The sequence below is a fragment of the Lupinus angustifolius genome, chromosome LG05, assembly GCF_001865875.1.
Source record: "Lupinus angustifolius cultivar Tanjil chromosome LG05, LupAngTanjil_v1.0, whole genome shotgun sequence".
Taxonomy (NCBI): domain Eukaryota; kingdom Viridiplantae; phylum Streptophyta; class Magnoliopsida; order Fabales; family Fabaceae; genus Lupinus; species Lupinus angustifolius.
This window is the reverse complement of record NC_032013.1, coordinates 4,961,552-4,981,121: the sequence shown is the minus strand read 5'-3', so window position 1 is coordinate 4,981,121 and position 19,570 is coordinate 4,961,552. Positions and strand designations below refer to the sequence as shown.

At 36.7% G+C, this 19,570-nt stretch overlaps 1 protein-coding gene across 2 annotated transcripts; it reads left to right on the top strand.

Moving 5' to 3' along the window:
• On the top strand, positions 223-16,331 carry LOC109347552. 2 transcript variants are annotated; one of them, XM_019587462.1, is made up of 28 exons: positions 223-443; positions 1,016-1,104; positions 1,448-1,571; positions 1,977-2,633; positions 2,788-3,156; positions 3,248-3,352; positions 3,512-3,694; positions 3,964-4,105; positions 4,233-4,414; positions 4,526-4,611; positions 4,700-4,748; positions 5,223-5,289; positions 5,385-5,863; positions 5,940-6,039; positions 6,162-6,295; positions 9,090-9,157; positions 9,240-9,456; positions 9,571-9,786; positions 9,910-10,065; positions 10,147-10,200; positions 10,340-10,554; positions 10,631-10,700; positions 10,911-11,233; positions 12,964-13,147; positions 13,234-14,604; positions 14,741-15,520; positions 15,614-15,685; positions 16,064-16,331. In XM_019587462.1, exons 1-28 carry the CDS (start codon positions 369-371, stop codon positions 16,082-16,084), a joined length of 6,588 nt encoding a protein of 2,195 aa, XP_019443007.1. In that variant the 5' UTR covers positions 223-368; the 3' UTR covers positions 16,085-16,331. The 2 variants fall into 2 exon arrangements, with proteins under 2 accessions (XP_019443007.1, XP_019443008.1); XM_019587463.1 differs by lacking the exons at positions 223-443; positions 1,016-1,104; positions 1,448-1,571; positions 1,977-2,633 and having other exon boundaries at positions 3,043-3,156; positions 3,255-3,352.

The window sequence follows — 19,570 nt, the reverse complement described above, 5'->3', positions numbered from 1 at the left end:
TTTTTTTTAATATGTGGGTCGGTTCCAATGTTTTCGAAATTTCCATAACTGTGAATGAAACTAAATTTAAATAATTCAAAGTAAAAAAAAAACTAAATCAAACCGCAGAAGTGAATCAGTTCACTTCCATTGATTTTACGGTTTAAACCGAAATCACGTGCCCCACTAAATCAGTTTAAGAGGACATAAAAGTCCCTTTCTTTAAATCTTTCTCTAATGTCACCCACGATAAGCCCTGACACATAAAAACGAATCTGCATTGAGCATTTCACACAAAAGAAACAACTCTCCATAAACATAAACCCTAGAATTTCAAAACTCGCATGTTCCATTCAATTTCTAGTTCCAACCATTGAAGCTACACCGCAATGGGTCGACCCGAGCCATGTGTCCTCTTTGCTCAGACCTTCGTCCATCCCCATCTGGACGAGTACGTCGACGAGGTAACCCTACATTCAATTCCAACTTAATCTTCATATCTCTCAATTAAATGAATGTATAAAGTGGCGACTCAGTGCACGAGGCTCTCCTAATGCGGTCTGGAGAAGAGAGATGTACACAATCTTACCCTGATATAGTGCAAGTGATCTTACAATTGCGCCGAGGCTCACCCTATATGTATATTAGTTGCAACTGTTTTGAAATTTCAATGCTCATTGTGAATCGAAAATTCAGTGAGCCTTAAATCTTGGTTGATGGTTGTCACTTGTTGCTTTTATTTTAAACTTTAGCTTGAACGAACATTGTAATGTATTTTATTTTATTAGGGTTTCGTTGGTGGAGGAATGATAAACTCTCTTATTCACTTGGCAAAAGAGAAAACCATGTTAAAATATCAAAGATTAGTTAATTAGTTTATCTTTTGCAGATATACATATGATGGTATTATTATTGTTCTTGAAGAAGGGTATAGTGTTTCTCTTGATGGTATTATTATTGTTAGCGACTTCAGGGTTTGTTGGATATTTTCAGGTTTAACAAAAATTGTTTCCCACTTTCCCCCTTTATTTTGCAGGTGGTTTTCTTGGAACCCATTGTCATTACTGCCTGCGAGTTCCTGGAACAGAGCGCAGCATCAGTTTCCCAAGCAGTAGCACTTGTCGGGTATGAGTTCGTTTCCCCCTTTTTGTTGCACTTTTTGATAGGCAAAGTTTTTACGGGGAGGGGAGAGGGGCATATTTTGCAAATCCTTGGGTTTGAACCCAGGTGCTCAATCTTTAAGTCCGCAGTTCTGTCAATTGTGCTTTTATTTATTTATTAGATATTTTTCATTGGTTAAAACTAATTAGAAAATGAAGACTGCTTTATGTACTTGATAATTGCTTGAGTTGGTCTATTGTGTTGTATTTATAACACAGTTGTCGTCATTTTTTGGATGACCATTGAAGATTTTGCAATTCACTAATGCAATCAACTAATTAGTGAATTGCTGGCAACTTTTTTTCAGGGCGACTTCACCTCCATCATTTGCTATAGAGGTGTTTGTTCATTGTGAGGGAGAGACAAGGTTTAGAAGACTTTGTCAGCCTTTTCTCTATTCACACTCTTCATCAAATGTGCTAGAAGTAGAGGTATTTACCACATTTTAGATGATGTTATGTTCTGGCTGTCATATTTACCTCATTTTAGATGATATTTTGATCAGCTAGTTCTTTTGATTTTGAATATGCTCAAAGTATACTAATGTTATATTTCTATGTTTGATTTCCTAATGTGGTATGCAGTTCTTGAGTTTTGGATTTTAACATGTACAAGTAGATGTGAAAAATTTGTGTTATGAAAACACAATTTCAAATCCTAAGGAATCAACTTCCGTGGGGAGACCATATAACCCTTGTGTTCCTGTAATTGAACAGATATTAATCCCATAGGCAATTCAAATGGGCTGAATCTGTGGGGATACCTCTTGGTTGCACCCAAAAAAGAAAATGATTAATACTGTAATTAATCTTTCATTACTGCTTTCTCTTTCTCAGGCTGTTGTCACTAGTCATCTAGTTGTAAGGGGCAGCTATCGCAGTCTGAGCTTGGTTATCTATGGCAACACAGCTGAGGATCTGGGTCAGTTTAACATTGAATTTGATGACAATGCGTTGACTGATCTTGTTGATTCTGCCGAGGGGAAGCTTGAAGACCTGCCACTTGCATTACATTCTACGAATTTTACTATTGAAGATTCAACTTCTTCTCTGCGTGTATTGTCTATTCCAGTTCCTGCATCAGATATTTCTCTTGAAGTGAAACTGTTTCTACAATTAATGTTAAAGATTTTGGAGTTCTCAGAACTGGGGGATGCTGGACATAAAGTTGTAAGTACTGTAGTATCAGCTATCTCTTCTTACATTTCCAGTGATGTGTGTGAATCAATCAGTGGGAGATATCAGACGAGGAAGAGGTCTGAGAAGTTTGATGAGTTGAACAGTGTTGTTAACAAGGCAAGAAAAGAGCTTCTTGAGGTTTATAAGGTTCTTAAGCAAAACTCAGGGAGTAAGTCTTCTGAATGTTTATCAGAGGGCATTGATCTGGAATTGGAGGCTGAATTGTTGGATTCCAAAGTGTTGGTGGACATGTTTAACCACTATTTTCATTTTAAAAGACACTGTTCATATGTAGGAGATCACTGTCTTTCTCGGGTAATATATTATTTTTTCTCACATATTCTACCAGCATCTCCTTGTTAGTCCAGAAAGTTTGAAAAAATGCACTCCACCCTTTTTGCTTATATTTGCTTGTCACTTTCTCTATTTGTCCTTTTCCCTGCTTATGTTTCCATATACTTCACTGCAGAGTGAGCATGCCTTATTAGGTTTGAGTATGGCTCATATACTATGTTCTGGTAGCGAGAGCTGCTTTCAGTTTGTCAGTAGCGGGGGAATGGATCAGCTTGCAAAGTTTTTTTCCAAGGATAGGCAAAATTCTACTACTACTATACTTCTGCTTCTTGGTGTTGTGGAGCAGGCTACTCGGTATTCAATTGGATGTGAAGCGTTTTTAGGTTGGTGGCCTCGGGAAGATGAAAACATCCCCTCTGGTATCAGTGATGGTTATAGCCAATTATTGAAGTTGATATTGTCAAAACCCCGTCACGATGTTGCTTCTCTTGCAACCTATTTGCTTCACCGCTTACGATTTTATGAAGTTGCTTCAAGATATGAGGTATTTTGCTTTCAACAAATGTGCTTGGTATGAATGTTTCTTTGCATTTCAAAACTCCATTTTTACCATTTAGTAATTTAATCTTTGCCAGTTTGCAGTCCTCTCTGTGCTGGGAAACATCAGTACTGTTGGTAGGGTTACAGATGTTACCTTGAATATGCTCACCTCTGCGGAAATTCTGCTTAAAAAGCTCCTGGTCAGTTTTAATTCAATTGATTGCAGCTTTTGTATTATATATGATCAGTGAGCAGTATTTTATTTTCCCTGCAATTTGGTTAACTTTATTTCTTTTGAATATAATTTGTAACTTGATAAAAGTCATTTCTTAATGTTTTGTTGATATGCACTAATGCAGAAATTGATAAATTCACATGGTCCAATTGAAGATCCTTCTCCCATGGCTTTTTCAAGCAGATCACTGATTACTGGTCAAACAGATGGATTATTGTCATATAAAACAACTTCTGGCTTGATCAGCTCTTCAAGTTGTTGCTTTTCGGATTGGGATATTGATTCACATTTATTGGGGCTGTTGAAGGTATATCATTGGATCATTATACTGCTAAAACTTTCACCTGCTCAGGTTTTGATTGCAGCTTTTTAGTATGTATGTTTGTTGATCCATGATGTATTATATGGGCCTCTATTAAATGAAATCTTTTATGCATTCTTGTCTATCAGTAATGGAAGATGACATTTGAATTCAGTGGCCAGGACTGATTTGTGTTTTAAATCCTACCAAATATTTAGTGTGCTAATACGTATATTTTTCTGTATTCACAATTTCACATGTTGTCTTGGATGCAGGAGCGGGGATTTCTTTCATTATCAACTGCTTTGTTGTCATCATCAAAATTGCGTGCAGAAGAGGGGCATGCCATGGAAATATTCATGGACGTAACTTCATCCATTGAGGCTGTGATTCTTTCATTTCTTTTTTGTCGTTCAGGTTGGCTACCATTAGTGTTACTTCATAAATTTATTAATGCCCATGATTGTATAATACACACACATATTGTTTGATCTATTATCAGAAAGAAGCAGTCAATTTGATTAACTTTCTGTCATCTTTGTAGGCTTGGTATTCCTATTACAAGATCCTGAACTTTCTAGTACTTTAATCCATGCCCTTAGGGGTGGTCATCGTGGCAATAAGGAAGATTGTATTCCTCTTCGATATGCTTCTGTTTTGATCTCAAAGGGTTTCTTTTGTAGTCCTCTGGAGATAGGAATGATAGTTGGCATGCATTTAAAAATGGTTGGTTGTGCTCCAAAAAATAGTGTCTTCCTACCCCATGTTTGCTTTATCCCTCCTTTCTGCTGCTGTATTGGTTGTATCTAATTCTGATAATTCTTATACTTGGCTTAGGTTAATGCCATTGATTGTTTGCTCTCATCAAATCCACAGTCAGAAGAGTTCCTATGGGTTCTCTGGGAACTTTCTGCTCTATCAAGGTTGACATTGCTTTATTTTTTTTCTGAATTGAATCTTCAATTTTTTTATTAGTTTGTGTTCTGAGTTAAACATGCTGATGAATTGCAGGTCAGATTGTGGGCGCCAGGCTTTGTTGTCTTTGGGCAATTTTCCTGAGGTATGCCCATTGCCATGAGTACTGATAACAAAACCCTTAATGCAGTATCCGGAAGCATATGTTTTTTTGGTTCTTTGATAAAAAGCTTATACTATTTGAATGCATATTTTTTGGCACACTTGTTATATTTGAAGTGATGGCTTCAAAATATTTTGAAAATGAGTATATTTAAGGAGTACATGTTTGGTACAAAAAAATATATTTATTACTTAACTGGAACTCTTTGAAAGCTTTATTGCCTAAAAAAGGTGGGACTTTCATTTAGGTTAAGGTTATTGTGAATGTTTATCCATGAAATTAGTTCTCGTTTGCAGTTACTGAAGTTATCTGTTAATACCATAGATGTTTCTATTATAGATCTAGATAACTGCAATTTTTGTTTACTCGTGATATTAGACATTGTAGTATATGAAATCTTACTTGTATCCAGCCAGGCTCTTAAGTTATATAGCATGACCAATTCCTTTTCTTCAGGCTGTTACCATCTTGATTGAAGCATTAAGTTCTGTCAAAGAATCTGAATCTTCTGGGAAAAACAGCGGTAGTCAAGTATTCCATTGTTTTTCATATACACAGTAGTTGTTTGATTTCTTTTTTAGTGGTCTAAACTGCTTGTTCTTACTTTGCTGTGCTCAGGTTCTTCACCAGTAAATCTTACAATATTTCACTCAGCTGCTGAGATTATTGAAGCTATTGTTACAGATTCCACAGCATCATCTTTAAGTTCCTGGATTGGACATGCTCTGGAACTTCACAAAGCTTTGCATTTCTCCTCTCCTGGGTCCAACAGAAAGGATGCTCCATCACGGCTGTTGGAATGGATAGATGCTGGCGTAGTATACCAAAAACACGGGGGTATTGGTCTCCTACGTTATGCTGCTGTGTTGGTTTCTGGAGGAGATGCCCAATTAACATCAACTAGCATCCTAGTCTCAGATCTTACTGATGTTGAAAATGTTGTTGGAGAGTCTTCCGGTGGCTCTGATATTAATGTTATGGAGAATCTTGGAAAGTTTACATCTGAAAAGTCTTTTGATGGTGTAACTCTCCTTGATTCTTCTCTGGCACAGTTGACAACAGCGCTTCGGATTTTGTCTTTTATTTCTGAGAACCCAGTATGTTATAAGTCTATTTTGAATTGTTTTGTTGATAATTGTAAATCCTTTCTTAACACATTTTTAATCAATGTAGACTATTGCCGTGACACTATATGATGAAGGTGCTGTTATAGTCATCTATGCCATTTTAGTCAACTGCAGATTCATGCTCGAGAGGTCCTCAAACAATTATGGTAACTTAATTCAAATGCCTGTTATAATAGTAGGTCATTTATATGATTATCTCTGAAGCATGGGTGTGCCCTTTTGGGTGGTTTCAATATTGGTAAATGCAATTTGCCATTCCTTTTAACAGATTACCTTGTAGACGAGGGTACCGAATGCAATACTACATCAGATTTACTTTTGGAACGGAATCGTGAGTTGAGCATAGTTGATCTTTTGGTTTCTTCTCTGGTGCTGCTGATTACACTTCTGGAAAAATTACAGGTTTGTTCTTAGAGGTCTTGTCTCTTCTATCCATGTTATTTTACGCTGTACAAATCTCAACATTCATGCATCTTACAACAGCGACCAAAGGAATGACAAATCTTATTGTAGAGAGGCCTTAGTTCCATTAGGTGGGGTTGATTATATGGATTGAACGACACCATAATACTCTATCATATATCTTATCCATTACCAAACATTAATCTCTAAATTCTTCCTAATTGTTTTGCCTATAGTTTGGCTTGACCCCCCTTTACCTCTGGAAGTTGGATTAACCTCCATTTAGTATATTCTCATCACTTGGCTTCTCTACAATAAAAGTAATATCAACTTTCTCCCTAATACATTCTTTCTTAATCCTATTTTGTTTAGTTTGTCCATTCCTCTAATGTTATTTTCATATATGCCATTAAGTTTATTCTCTTGTTGATATTCTACTGCCCAACATTGAGTCATATATAACATCACTAGTCTTATGGTTATGCAGTAAAATTTACCCTTAAAATTTACCCTTAAAATTTAGTAGCCTCATATTGGTTTTCAGTAATACACAACCTCCACTCAATTATCCTCTCCCGTAGGTTCATAGTGCAGCTGATGAGCATAATCCCTTATAGTTTGCACAATTTTGTATCTCTATTGCTCTTATAGATAAGGATTAAAAATGCTTCTCCTCTACTCATCTGGTATCTTCTTAGTAGAGATGGCAAAACGGGCCGCCCGACCCGTTTTGACCGTGCCCGCAAAATTTAAGCGAGCGCATGCATGCCCGCATTGTCTTAATGGACAAAAGTTGCATGCCCTGTCCGTTTTAAAACGGGCTAACGTGCATGTGCACTGCCTGCGAGCATTAGTAAATAACAAAAAAAATTAAAAAATTCATTGAATAATGTAAAAAAAATTAAATAAAGTGGTTGAAGAGAATTTCTTTAAAATTATTTTGATATTTTATATGGAATTGAAAAAATTATATCACATCTCAATTTTTTTAGGCATTAAATCACATCATATCATAATTTTTTTGAATTTTCTTATTTTTTTTTCTTATATAATGCCCGCGGGCTGCCCACATTGCCAAATAGAAATGCCCGTGGGCATGGCGGGCAAATGGGCAGGGCTAAACGGGCTAATGGACAAAATTTCTATGCCCTGCCCGCAATATTTGCTCGTTTTGCCATCTCTACTTCTTAGACCTTGTAAATTCATTAAACACCTATGGGCCAACTAATGCTTTGTTGTCCTAGAACCTTCTAGATCTAAATATGTATATTATCCGGTCCAATCACTTTGTCATTCTCTAACCTTTTCAAAGTTTCTTTCACTTCTAACTCTTGAATTCTACGATAAAAAGTATAGGTTTTAAACCTCTTCTCTAGTGCTTAGCCTATCAAAATGCAAAAGAATCATGAAGTCATTGAAAAGTTTGTAAAAATAGTTATTCCATCTTTCCATAATATCTTTATCCTTCACAAAGACTTTTCCATCTTCATCTTCACTTGGTCCAAATTTCTTCTCTTTCTTTCCCTCCCATTTGCAAGCCTATAGATGCTTCTTTCCATCTCTTGGTACTTAGAAATTTGTGTAACCCATGATATGCTCCATCTCTTGCTTTGCTAGTTTGCTCACTACTTGCTTGGTACCTTTCTTAAATGCCTTGTATTTTTTCAAACTTTCCGTATTTTTAACAGCTTGTAAAAATATTTCTTCCATCTTTCTTAATATCTTTGACCTTTACCAAGACTTTTCCATGTCCATCTTTACTGCATTTTACTTGGTCCAAGTTTCTTCTCTTTCTATCCCTATCATTTGCAAATCTATAGATACTTCTTTCCCATCCCTTGGTACCTAGATCTTTGTGTAACCCATCATATGCTCTATCTCTCACTTTGCTCACCGCTTGCTTGGTCGCCTTTCTTAGCCGTCTTGTATTTTTCCAACTTCTAGTATTTTTACACAAGGATCATGCTTTATGACATTTCTTTTCACCTTAACTATATTGTGGACAATTTGGTCCTACCACCATGATTTTTCCCTTGGGCCAAAGCCTCTAGATCCACCTAATGTTTATTTTGCTATCTTCCTAATTCCTTTGTACATCTCGCCCCACATATTGGTCGATGTTTGATAACTAACCACGTAATGCTTAATTCTATAGATATTCATCTTTTATTAGGTAGAACTTACATTTTAGATTCCTTTTGATTCTTAATTAGTGAGCACATTCAATGATACTAGAAGACTGTTGTGTTTGGATCCAATTTTGGTGTTATTGAATTTTTTTTCGTTCCATTATTTTTCAATCCTTCTTGGACGTGAAGGTTTGTTAGGAGGACTTTATATATAATATTTTTTTGTATTTTCTTATGTCTTATTTTCCCTTTTCTTCCCTTGACAATTTATTCTTTTACTCCCTCTGTCCCAAAATTTTGGTAAAACATTAAAATGATAGAAAATAAGGGACCATCCATTTAGTGTTTTGTCCAACAAAATCACATATTCCCATGGCATAAGGATAGATTCATATGAAAATGTATTGGTGGCAAACAATTTATTTGCCACAATCACATGCCACTAAAAATTTACAAATTTCAAGATTTTTATTAACTATATTACAAGTTTATAACTTTAATTTTGGGCAAGTTTTTTACAAAATTCTACTAACATTCTGGGGTGGAGGGAGTATAAATTAGACCAAAATCTTTGAGCTTCATTCTATGATGTTGCAGTATCGTTTGCAAAACCAGCTATTAATCACATCATTCTTGATAGAGTTAGTTTGACTGCTATTTTATAGGAAGCAAAGGAACAGCACCGGAATACAAAATTAATGAATGCTCTTCTACGTTTACACAGGGAAATAAGGTATCTGTTTGTTTCCTTTGTCTTTGTATCTGCTTTGAGAATATGTATCTTCTTTAACTTGATCAAATTGTGGTCATTGCAGTCCGAAGCTTGCTGCATGTGCTGCAGACTTATCATCTCCATATCCTGATTTTGCTATTGGTTATGGGGCTGTCTGTCATCTTATTGTGTCATCCCTTGCATTTTGGCCAGTACATGGATGGAGTCCAGGTCTTTTTCACACCCTTCTTACCAGCGTTCAGGCGACTTCATTGTTGACGCTAGGTCCAAAGGAAACATCTAGTTTGCTCTATCTTTTGGTATGCTTATTGCTTTCGAAGTCTACAACACTTCATTTTTTAAGTTGTGCATGATAAGCTTATATAAATTTACACTGTCTATTAATTCTTCTGTCTTATGTTTTCTTTTACAAGAGTGATTTATTTCCCGAGGAAGATGTTTGGCGTTGGACTAGTAGAATGCCTTTGTTAAGTGCACGGAGAATGTTAGCTGTTGGAACCCTGTTAGGGCCTCAGAAGGAGAGACAGGTCAACTGGTATTTGGAACCTGGACATGCTGACAAGCTGGTTGGGCAGTTGGCACTACACGTTGACAAAATTGCAGAGATTGTCCAGCATTATGCCATTTCTGTATGTCATTTCTGCCTATATGTGGCACTTAAATTGTCTTCTCCACTTTATAATGGATATTGTGGATTGTTGGTGGGGCTTATATAATTGCTCGTTTTCTTGTTCATCCTGATTCCCTGGCAGGCATTAGTGGTCATTCAAGATCTGCTGCGTGTTTTTGTAATTCGAATTGCTCGCCAAAATGCTGATTATGCATCTATGCTTATACGACCATTATTGTCATCAATTATTCATCTTGTTTCTGAATCATATTCTCCATCAGAAACAGATGCCTTCAAGGTAACATTCCTGTGTGGCCCAAATTTTGGAGCTTTGTAGTTCATCTAATTTGTTATGATGATTATTTTCCTTTATTTTCAGGTTTTAAGGCTTCTTGATTTTCTTGTCAGCCTATTGGAGCATCCACTTGGCAAGGTCTTAATGATTTTAGCCTCGGTTTTGGCTTCTTATTTTTATCACTATTGTTGTGGTCGTTGTAGTATCATTGACTATCAGTGATAGTAATATTTGTACATAACATGGAACTGATCTGTTTTCTACTTTTCTCTGCCAGGGCCTATTGTTGAGGGAGGGTACTCTTCAAATGTTAACAAAAGTACTGGAGAGATGTTTTGTTACTGTTGACGTTGTTCGAAAGCAGACACCAGACAGTAGAAGTTGTGCAGATTGCAACTTTAGTTTGTTAAGTTGGTGTCTCCCAGTATTCCGGTTTTTCATGCTTCTTTTTAATTATGAAGCATCTTGGTATTACCCCCAAAGACCTGACATGTGAGTATTTTTGTATTTCCGTGTATGTTATTTTTACTCATGTTTGGCACCTAAGTGACAATTTTGGGTTTGGCAGTAAAAAAATTGAAAATTTGAGTGATGAAGATTGTTGCTTGATTCTACGTTATCTTTTGAAGGGTTGTCAGGTGACTTTCTGATACTGTCTACATTCGATTGCATATCTGTTTAGATTTTTTTATGTTTTTCATGAGATGCCCTGCCCTTTTTTCTACATGTACATAATGCTTCTCCTTGGGCAGACTGACTGTCAAAATTCATTGGCCTAAGATTCTATATAGTATACATATATGCTTCTTTTATTTGCTCTTGGTAACTGAGAATAATGTGGTTTTTAGGTCCTCCCTGTTGGAAAAGAGTTACTGGCATGTCTTGCAGCTTTCAAAGAATTAGCTTCTTGTAGTAAAGGTCAAATGGCAATTGGATCTACTCTTTTTGGTATCCACTCTCATGCTCGTGAACTTGATTCTCAAAAGGATAATATGAATGAGAGTTATAATGGTCCTAGTGTAGCAGAATGGGAAAATTGCCCTCCATTATTAAGCTGTTGGATGAAATTGTTGAGATCAATTGAGGCAAAGGAAGATTTGACAACTTACACTATCGAAGCTGTTTATGCATTATCTGTGGGGTGTCTGCAGTTTTGCATGAGTGGAGGCAGGTACAGTGTTGTATTATTTTATGGAATGAACACTTCAGTGCTAAATGATTTAAAAACAAGTACCAAACCTATAAACCCATAAAGCAATCCTCCATCATAGCTAAAAACTTGGAAATTTCTGGAAACTTATTTCAGTGATTTGCTCTATCTAAATTCCTTTAGATCCATGAAATAGCTAAGGACTAGGTATTTGTCTCGAGTCACTGCTTTTCGGAACAACACAGAAAATGTTTGCGTGTAAGTTCACAATGTAAAGACAAAGTGAGAATACAAATCTAAAAGTGGAGAAATGATTTATATGTGGTCTGTCTAGAGTAGTCCAAAAACAAGAAGCTTTAAAACTGATGAGATTAAAGCCTCACATGACAAAAAAAGGTGTAAATATGTTATGCCTCGCATTTAATAAGTAATGAAGCTTAATGTGGTACGTAAGCCTTGAGAGACTCCAGCCAACAGGCTAGTCTTCGAGATCGGGTTCTCCCGAGTCCTGACAAGCTTCAATTGGAGAAACTTGTGTTTTATTGCGTTAGAATACAACAAGGATAGCATATAGGACAGTAAGGCGCTGTACTCTCTCAAGGGTGCTCTATTGATTATTGAAAGATGATTTAAGCTATGTTATCAATTGCAGTACTACTGCAGCTTTATGTTGTGGAGCGGCATCTAGTCACACTTCCCTGGTGCGTCATGGAACGGTTTAGGGTGCGGACTATCAGACGCATTTGCGGGTAGTCGCAGCAGCTACTCGACTGCTACTGAGAAGTGGTGGCAAAAACCAAAAAAATAATCACACCATCCTTCCCCTTCACTTTTTTCAGTTGTTCCCTTTACAGAGCCCTCTGACAAAGCATTTCTGCCCATCACTACCTCTATTTGATTCCTTCCATGATGTACTTCCCAATCCATCAGGATGATGGCGACCCTTGCCAGAAACCTCTGAAGATGCGCAATCCTAAAAGCCCAAAAGAGTAAAAATAACCCAGATTTGGCCCAAAGAAAGCAAAAATATTATGTTTTTTAAGCCCTGATACAGTGATACTATTAGTTTAGATAATAGAAAATACAGTAAATTGAGATGTTAAACAAAAAATAATTATTTTAGAATTTTAAACTGTTGTTGAGTATTGAAGTTATTATTATTCATTAACAGTTATTATTTTAAAGAAGTGAAGTTTTTTTATAATAATAATAATAATTGTATTAAAACTTCACACATTCTTTAACTATAGCACCTCAGTGTAGCTGTTTCCCATTGTCAACTTATAGCAATGTTAGGTCAGTTGCTTTGTGTTGGTATCCGGGATTGACTACCTACGAGTATAGCTGCACAAAGCTGTTAGACTCACATGGGTCAGTGTCAATATAGTGAAGTGGCCATGAATGTCAACTCTTAATGGTGGGTGGCAATGTTTTGTCCCACTCAATGGGCTAGTCAGTTGAACTAGGCTCTGCTCATGGCTCTCAAGTCATAAGACAACAATTTGGAATTTCGAGTTTCCCTATCAGGAGATGAAATAGAAGTTATACTTAATATGGCCATTTACTCACAAGTATCTATAAATCATTCTTTTGACAATGACGGGCTTGATATAACTGAGTTTCTTGGCATCAATGAGGATGACTAATATATATATAGGTTCATCGAAACATGTATTTCTCGATAGTTTTGTGCTTATGCTCTTTGGGGTAATCTAGAAGGATAAACTCACATTTTTTGTTTGTGCAATTAGTTTGATTTCGGACAGAGTTGTTGTGCTGAAGTACCTCTTTGGTCTTTCGGACGATATGGCAAAATCAGTTGGCTTTCCTGAAGAAAGTATAAATTACATACTAGAATTTTGTTCTCTGTTGAGTTCACAGATGGTCATGGATGACTGTTTGATTACTTCTCACTTGCAAATCCCTTTATCTCAGGTAATGAATCCATTTGAGCACAACTTTATCTTTCATAGTTTCCCCTGGATTAATTTTAAATTTTGTCACTCATCTATGATGTCAAGGTTTCTGAGTCGGTTAAGTCATTGTCCTTGGTATTGCAAAGGCCCATTGGTTCCATGGAGTTGAATGATGTTGTTTTACCTCAAAATGATGTTTTCGTTGTTTCAAAGACACATCAAATGCTTGAAAACAGTGTAGAAAAGATTGATGATCATCTTTACATTGGAGGACTCGGGGATGAATTTCTTTGGCAATGTCCTGAAACATTACCAGACAGGTTAACCCAGACAAACCATGGTGCCAAAAGGAAACTGCCATCAATGGATGGGCCTGCAAGGCGCCATAGAGGAGATAGTTTCCAGACTGACAACTCTGCTCAGAATGCTTATTCGCGGGGTATAGCACATTCTACTGTTGCTTCTGGTCCTACACGTCGGGATGCCTTCCGACAACGCAAGCCAAATACCAGCAGACCCCCATCTATGCATGTGGATGACTATGTGGCAAGAGAGAGAAATGTTGAAGGGGTTTCTAATGTAATTGCAGTGCCACGATCAGGACCGACTGGTGGGAGACCTCCATCAATTCATGTAGATGAATTTATGGCAAGACAAAGGGAACGCCAAAACCCTTCAGCACCGGTAGTGGGAGAGGCTGCGGGACACCTCAAAAATGATTCTCCTGTGAAACCTACAGATGGGGAGAAGTTAAATAAATCTAAGCAATTGAAAACAGATTTTGATGATGATCTTCAAGGAATTGATATAGTTTTTGATGGAGAGGAATCTGACTCTGATGACAAGCTGCCATTCCCTCAGCCAGATGATAATTTACAACAGCCTGCCCCAGTTATTGTTGAGCAAAGTTCACCTCACTCAATTGTTGAAGAAACAGAAAGTGATGCTGTTGATAGTAGTCAATTTTATCCCATGGGTACTCCATTAGGATCTAATATTGAAGAAAATGCCCAAAGCGAATTTTCTTCAAAGATGTCTGGTTCACGTCCTGATATGTCAGTAACTCGTGAATCAAGTGTTTCTTCGGATAGGAAGTATGTTGAGCAGTCTGATGACTCAAAGAATGTTGTTCAAGCTAAGTACTCTGGAGGATATGATTCTGCAGCAGCTAATAATTCAGGGTATCCAGTGTCTCTTTACAATAATCCGTCAACTTCATCTATGCAATTACCAGTTGATTCAAGGATGGCCTCCCAGAGTTTCTTTGTAAAGAATAGCCCACAACATGTAGGTAATGCTACAGGCTCTCAAGGACTGTATGACCAGAGATTTTTGCCTAACCAACCTCCTTTACCACCGATGCCCCCTCCACCAACAGTCTCGCCTGTAATATCCCATGCTAAAGATTCAGTTCCTATCCAGTCGTCCTCACTTGTTAATTCTCCGGCAGGCATGCAACATCAAATGGCATTCCAAGTGAGGAACTTTACCTCCTTATCCTTCAGTTGTTTGTTTCTTTTCTGGTTGCTTCAGTCATGATTCCTCGTTTTTATTTTTCCCATCTAATTTGTCTTGGGTAAGCACTTACTGATTTTATAATTTTTATTTGCAGGTTCAGACAGAGTATTCATCTCAGTTCAACAATGGTTCAACTTCAACATCATTAGCATCTTCGGTTCCCATGCCAGATTCAAAGTATTCTAGATCATCCATATCTTCTCCTGGTGGTCCTAGTAGACTTGCTCCCCCACTTCCTCATACACCACCTCCTTTTGCCTCTAGTTCATATAATTTACCATCTGGTAAAACTTCTGCCTCCCAACCTTCTCTATACAATCAGACAGCTATTGGGACCACTGAACTTTCCCAGGCCTCCATTCCACCTTCAGGAGCCAGATTTTCATCTTATCCACCAAACCTCTCGATGATGTCCATGGGGTTCAGTAGGCCAGCTTCCATGACTCTCTATGGTAACACTCCAAATCAACAACTGAGTGAGAACCAGCCAAGCATCATGCAAAATGTCTCCAATCCCGCAGCTTCCTTTCAGTCAATGCATTCTGTTACTCAGTTGCAGCCGCTGCAGCCCCCCCAGCTTCCACGCCCTCCACAACCACCTCAGCTCCTTCGGCCACCTGTTCCAGCTTTACCACAGTTGGAGCAACGGATGGCTGTGCAAAGCAATGTTCAAGTGCATCAATTACAGATGCTGCAGCAGTCTCAGGTTTCTTCAATGCAGACATATTATCAAACCCAGCAGCAAGAGTTTTCACATGCATTGCAGCTGCAGCAAGTTGAACATACTCAACATCCAGGGGATGCTCAATCACAGCAGGAACCAGATTCAGGAATGTCATTACATGAGTATTTCAAGTCTCCAGAGGCAATTCAGGTATTTGTCATGCTGAGTTTAATTTCTCTTTCTCTCTATTTATTAAATGCCATGCATTTAAATCCTTATCATTTTACTCTTCTGACATGACAGTCTTTACTGAGGGACCGTGAGAAACTGTGCCAGCTTTTGGAGCAGCATCCAAAACTAATGCAGATGCTTCAGGTTGTTAATTATTGGTATTTATTTCAAAGTTCTAGTAATTGCTTGTTAGAGAGGAATTGAGATTCAATATGGGTGCGTGGTGGGTTGTTGGTGTGGAATGTGCAATTGATACGCTATGAATGTGTATATGTATTTTTGTGCTTGCCTAAGTCCACCCGCTTCACGCATTCTTCAATACTCTTTAGGAAGGGTATCCAGTGTACGAGGCTTCTACCTAGTGAGGTTTGAGGTGGGTGGATGCACGCAGTCTTACTCTCGCAAGTGAAGAGACTTTTTCTATGCTTTGAACCCATGACCGCTATTTGATATAGAAAAATTCTATTTGACATACTACTGCCTTGAACCTTGGATTCATATTGTTTATTCCTTTTTATGCAGGAAAGGTTGGGCCAGCTATAGCAGCATGATGATGAATGCCTTTCAGTCAGTGATTAGTTGCGCTGATGTGTGTTAAATGTCTTCTTTATTTCATAAACTGACGACTATGGTTTTAGATGAAGAGTGCCACCTGTTGTATTTAGTGTTGTACAGTTATTGCGTTTAGAAACTTATATTGTCACATTCATTCGCAAAGACCTTGTACAATGTACATAATTATTTCCTTTATCTTTTTAAAAAAATCCTACGAGGGATCTATAGGTAAACATGCCATATTAGAAGGGCAAAATAAGGTATGTTGTCCTTTGCGAAGTGGTCCTTTCAGTAGGTTGTTGAAGGTTCTATATTATTCCAATTTTCATGTCTGGAGAGTATTGTTTATTTCTAATCATATCATGTCTGATGAACTCATTCAATAAACATTCTCAAAGGTTTGTCTTGGTCTAATCTATCTTACATTGAAGCAACAAAACGTCTTTTACAAGGATCACTTCCCAATGTTTTGGTCTAACCTATCTAACAAAGTGTACTGATGTAGTATTGCCAAGCTCCCCCTCACGATTCCCAGTATCACCCAAGATAAAGAACTCTCGCCTTCACTCTAATTTATACCTTTAACTATAAAAGTAATTCATTGTTTTTGAGAACGAAGATAACTATCAATTGAGATTCGAAATTCTAGGGGTTTTTTATCCCATTTAAATAAGTATATTTCAATAACTAGGTCAGTGTCATCCCAATTATGAATATTTTTGTCCATATCTGTTAAAATTGAGACTAACTTGCACCAGTATTTTAATTAGGAGCAAAATGATTCCTTGATTTATTAGCTCCAACTTGTTCCTATTTAACAACAAAAAAGTCGGATTATGTATTTATATACTAAACTTTATTATTTATTTATTATTCGTTTTTTCCTATTTTCAAAATATGTGCATATTTCATCTACATATTTTTCCTATTTTTTCCATATTCTATTTCTTATATTATTATCTTTATTTCTCCAATTTTATCATATCTCAGACTCAAACATCATTCCACCTTTTCATGGATAACATTTTTCTAACATTTTTACCTCCCTCCAATCACTTATTTTACTCTAAGTCACAAGTTAACTATTAAATATTGGCTAAAAGAAAAAGATAATGGTGAGACCTTCTTGTAGCCAAGCAAAAAAAAGTGACTAAAAGTTATCTTGAAGAAAGAGATAATTTGTAGCCAAGTAAAAGAAGTGACTAAATGTTATCTTGAAGAAAGAGAGAATTTGTAACCAAGTAAGAGAAGTAACTTTGATGAAGCGAACATTAATGCTCTTTGCTTTTGGCCACATAATCTTCAAGAGCTTTGGCGATAAATAGGAATTCTCCAAGCCATTGTAAGACACACCAATACTTAGCTTAGTGCATATTCACTTATCTTACTCTCTTGTTCTAATATTGTGAGTAATATTTGAGTGTTTAAGAGATACTTGAGTAAGAGTGATATTGGGTGTCCTTGGGTTTTGGAAAGTGAGTGAAACACTGAGTGAATTTGTTATTCTCTTTTATTATAGTGGAATTATTCTCGTTGCTCTTTAGTCGTAGACATAGGCAAATTGCCGAACCATATTAATTTCTTGATGTCATTTTCTCTATTAATTTTCTCCATGAGTCCCAAACTTGAATCAGAGCTCATAGAGCTCTCGAATGCTAAGCCATATGATCTAAAATAAAATTCTTAGTATGCTCTGTGTTTGCAGTATTGTCTATAAGTCAATTATGCGACAAATGATTTCATGTGACATTCTACCCAGATAAATGCATCATTGAAAGTAAGGATAATTTTAAACTTATTGGTAAGAGAATAAATAATATATATATGATTGACATGAATTCTGCTTTACCTATAACATGTTTAGTAGCAAATGATAATCATGATGCATGACTTTGGCATAGAAGAATTGCTCACATTCACATGGAACATTTGAATAAACTTATTACGAAAGATTTAGTTGTCGGTTTACCCAAAATGAAGTTTGTTAAAGACAAACTATGTAGTGCTTGTCAAATGGGTAAACAAACAAAAACTTCTTTCAAACCAAAGCACATGGTTTCTTCCGATAGACCATTACAATTACTTCATATGGATTTATTTGGTCCCTCAAGGACAAAAAGTTTTGGTGGAAATTATTATGCTCTAGTTATATGGACGATTTTTCTAGATATACTTGGACTCTATTCTTAGTACATAAGAATGAGGCATTCAAAGCCTTTAGAATTTATGCTAAAAGAGTTAAAAATGAAAAATCTCTAAAAATCGCCGTTATACGAAGTGATCATAGGCGAGAATTTTAAAACTCCTATTTTGAGGAATTCTATGATGATCTTGGGATCAATCACAATTTTTTTGCTCCTAGAACACCTCAACAAAATGGTGTTGTAGAGAGAAAGAATCGGTCCTTACAAGAACTGGCTCGAACAATGTTAAATGAAACTAACCTCCCAAAATAATTTTCGACTGATGCAGTTAGCACCGCGTGTTATGTTTCGAATCGAGTTCTTATAAGACCTACTCTTAAGAAAACCCCCTATGAACTCTTCAAAGATAGGAAACCTAACACCATCTACATGTTTTTGGTTGTAAATGTTTTGTTCTGAACAATGGTAAGGATAACTTGGGCAAGTTTAATGCAAAAGCTTATGAAGGAATTTTCCTTGGCTATTCTCTCACAATTAAAGCTTATAGAGTCTTTAATAAAAGAACTCTAGCCATGGAAGAATATGTTCATGTAACTTTTGATGAAACCAATCATATTTTAAAAGATGTGATATCCTGTGATGAAGACGACTAGCCAAGTTCCCTTGCTGAAGAAAATTCTATTGTTGATATTACAACTGAACCTGAAGAATTGAGAAAAGATGATAATCTATCTTCTCAAGAAGAGCATATTCACTCAGATCTACCAAAAGAATGGAGAACTCATCGAAATCATCCTATCGACAACATCATCAGTGATATAAGTAAAGGTATAAACACTTGTAGAATGCTTGATGCTTGTCTAAACATGTCCTTCGTCTCTCAAATAGAATCCTCCAAGATTGATGATGCAATCGAGGATGAACACTGGATTCTTGCTATGCAAGAAGAATTAAACCAGTTTGAGAGGAATGAAGTTTGGGAACTTGTTCCTAGACCGAAAAATAGGTATGTAATTGGAACTCGTTGGGTCTTTAGAAATAAATCTAATGAAAACAGTGTTATCGTTAGAAATAAAGCTAGACTAGTAGCCCAAGGATACAATCAGGAAGAAGGTATAGACTTTGATGAAATCTTCGCTCCAGTTGCTATACTTGAAGCTATTAGGCTATTACTTGCATATGCTTGTTCTCTTAATTTTCAATTATATCAAATGGATGTCAAGAGTGCTTTTCTCAACGGCTACATTCAAGAAGAAGTGTTTGTAGAACAACCTCCTGCTTTTGAAGATTACAAACGTCATTCTCATGTCTACAAGTTAAAGAAAGCCCT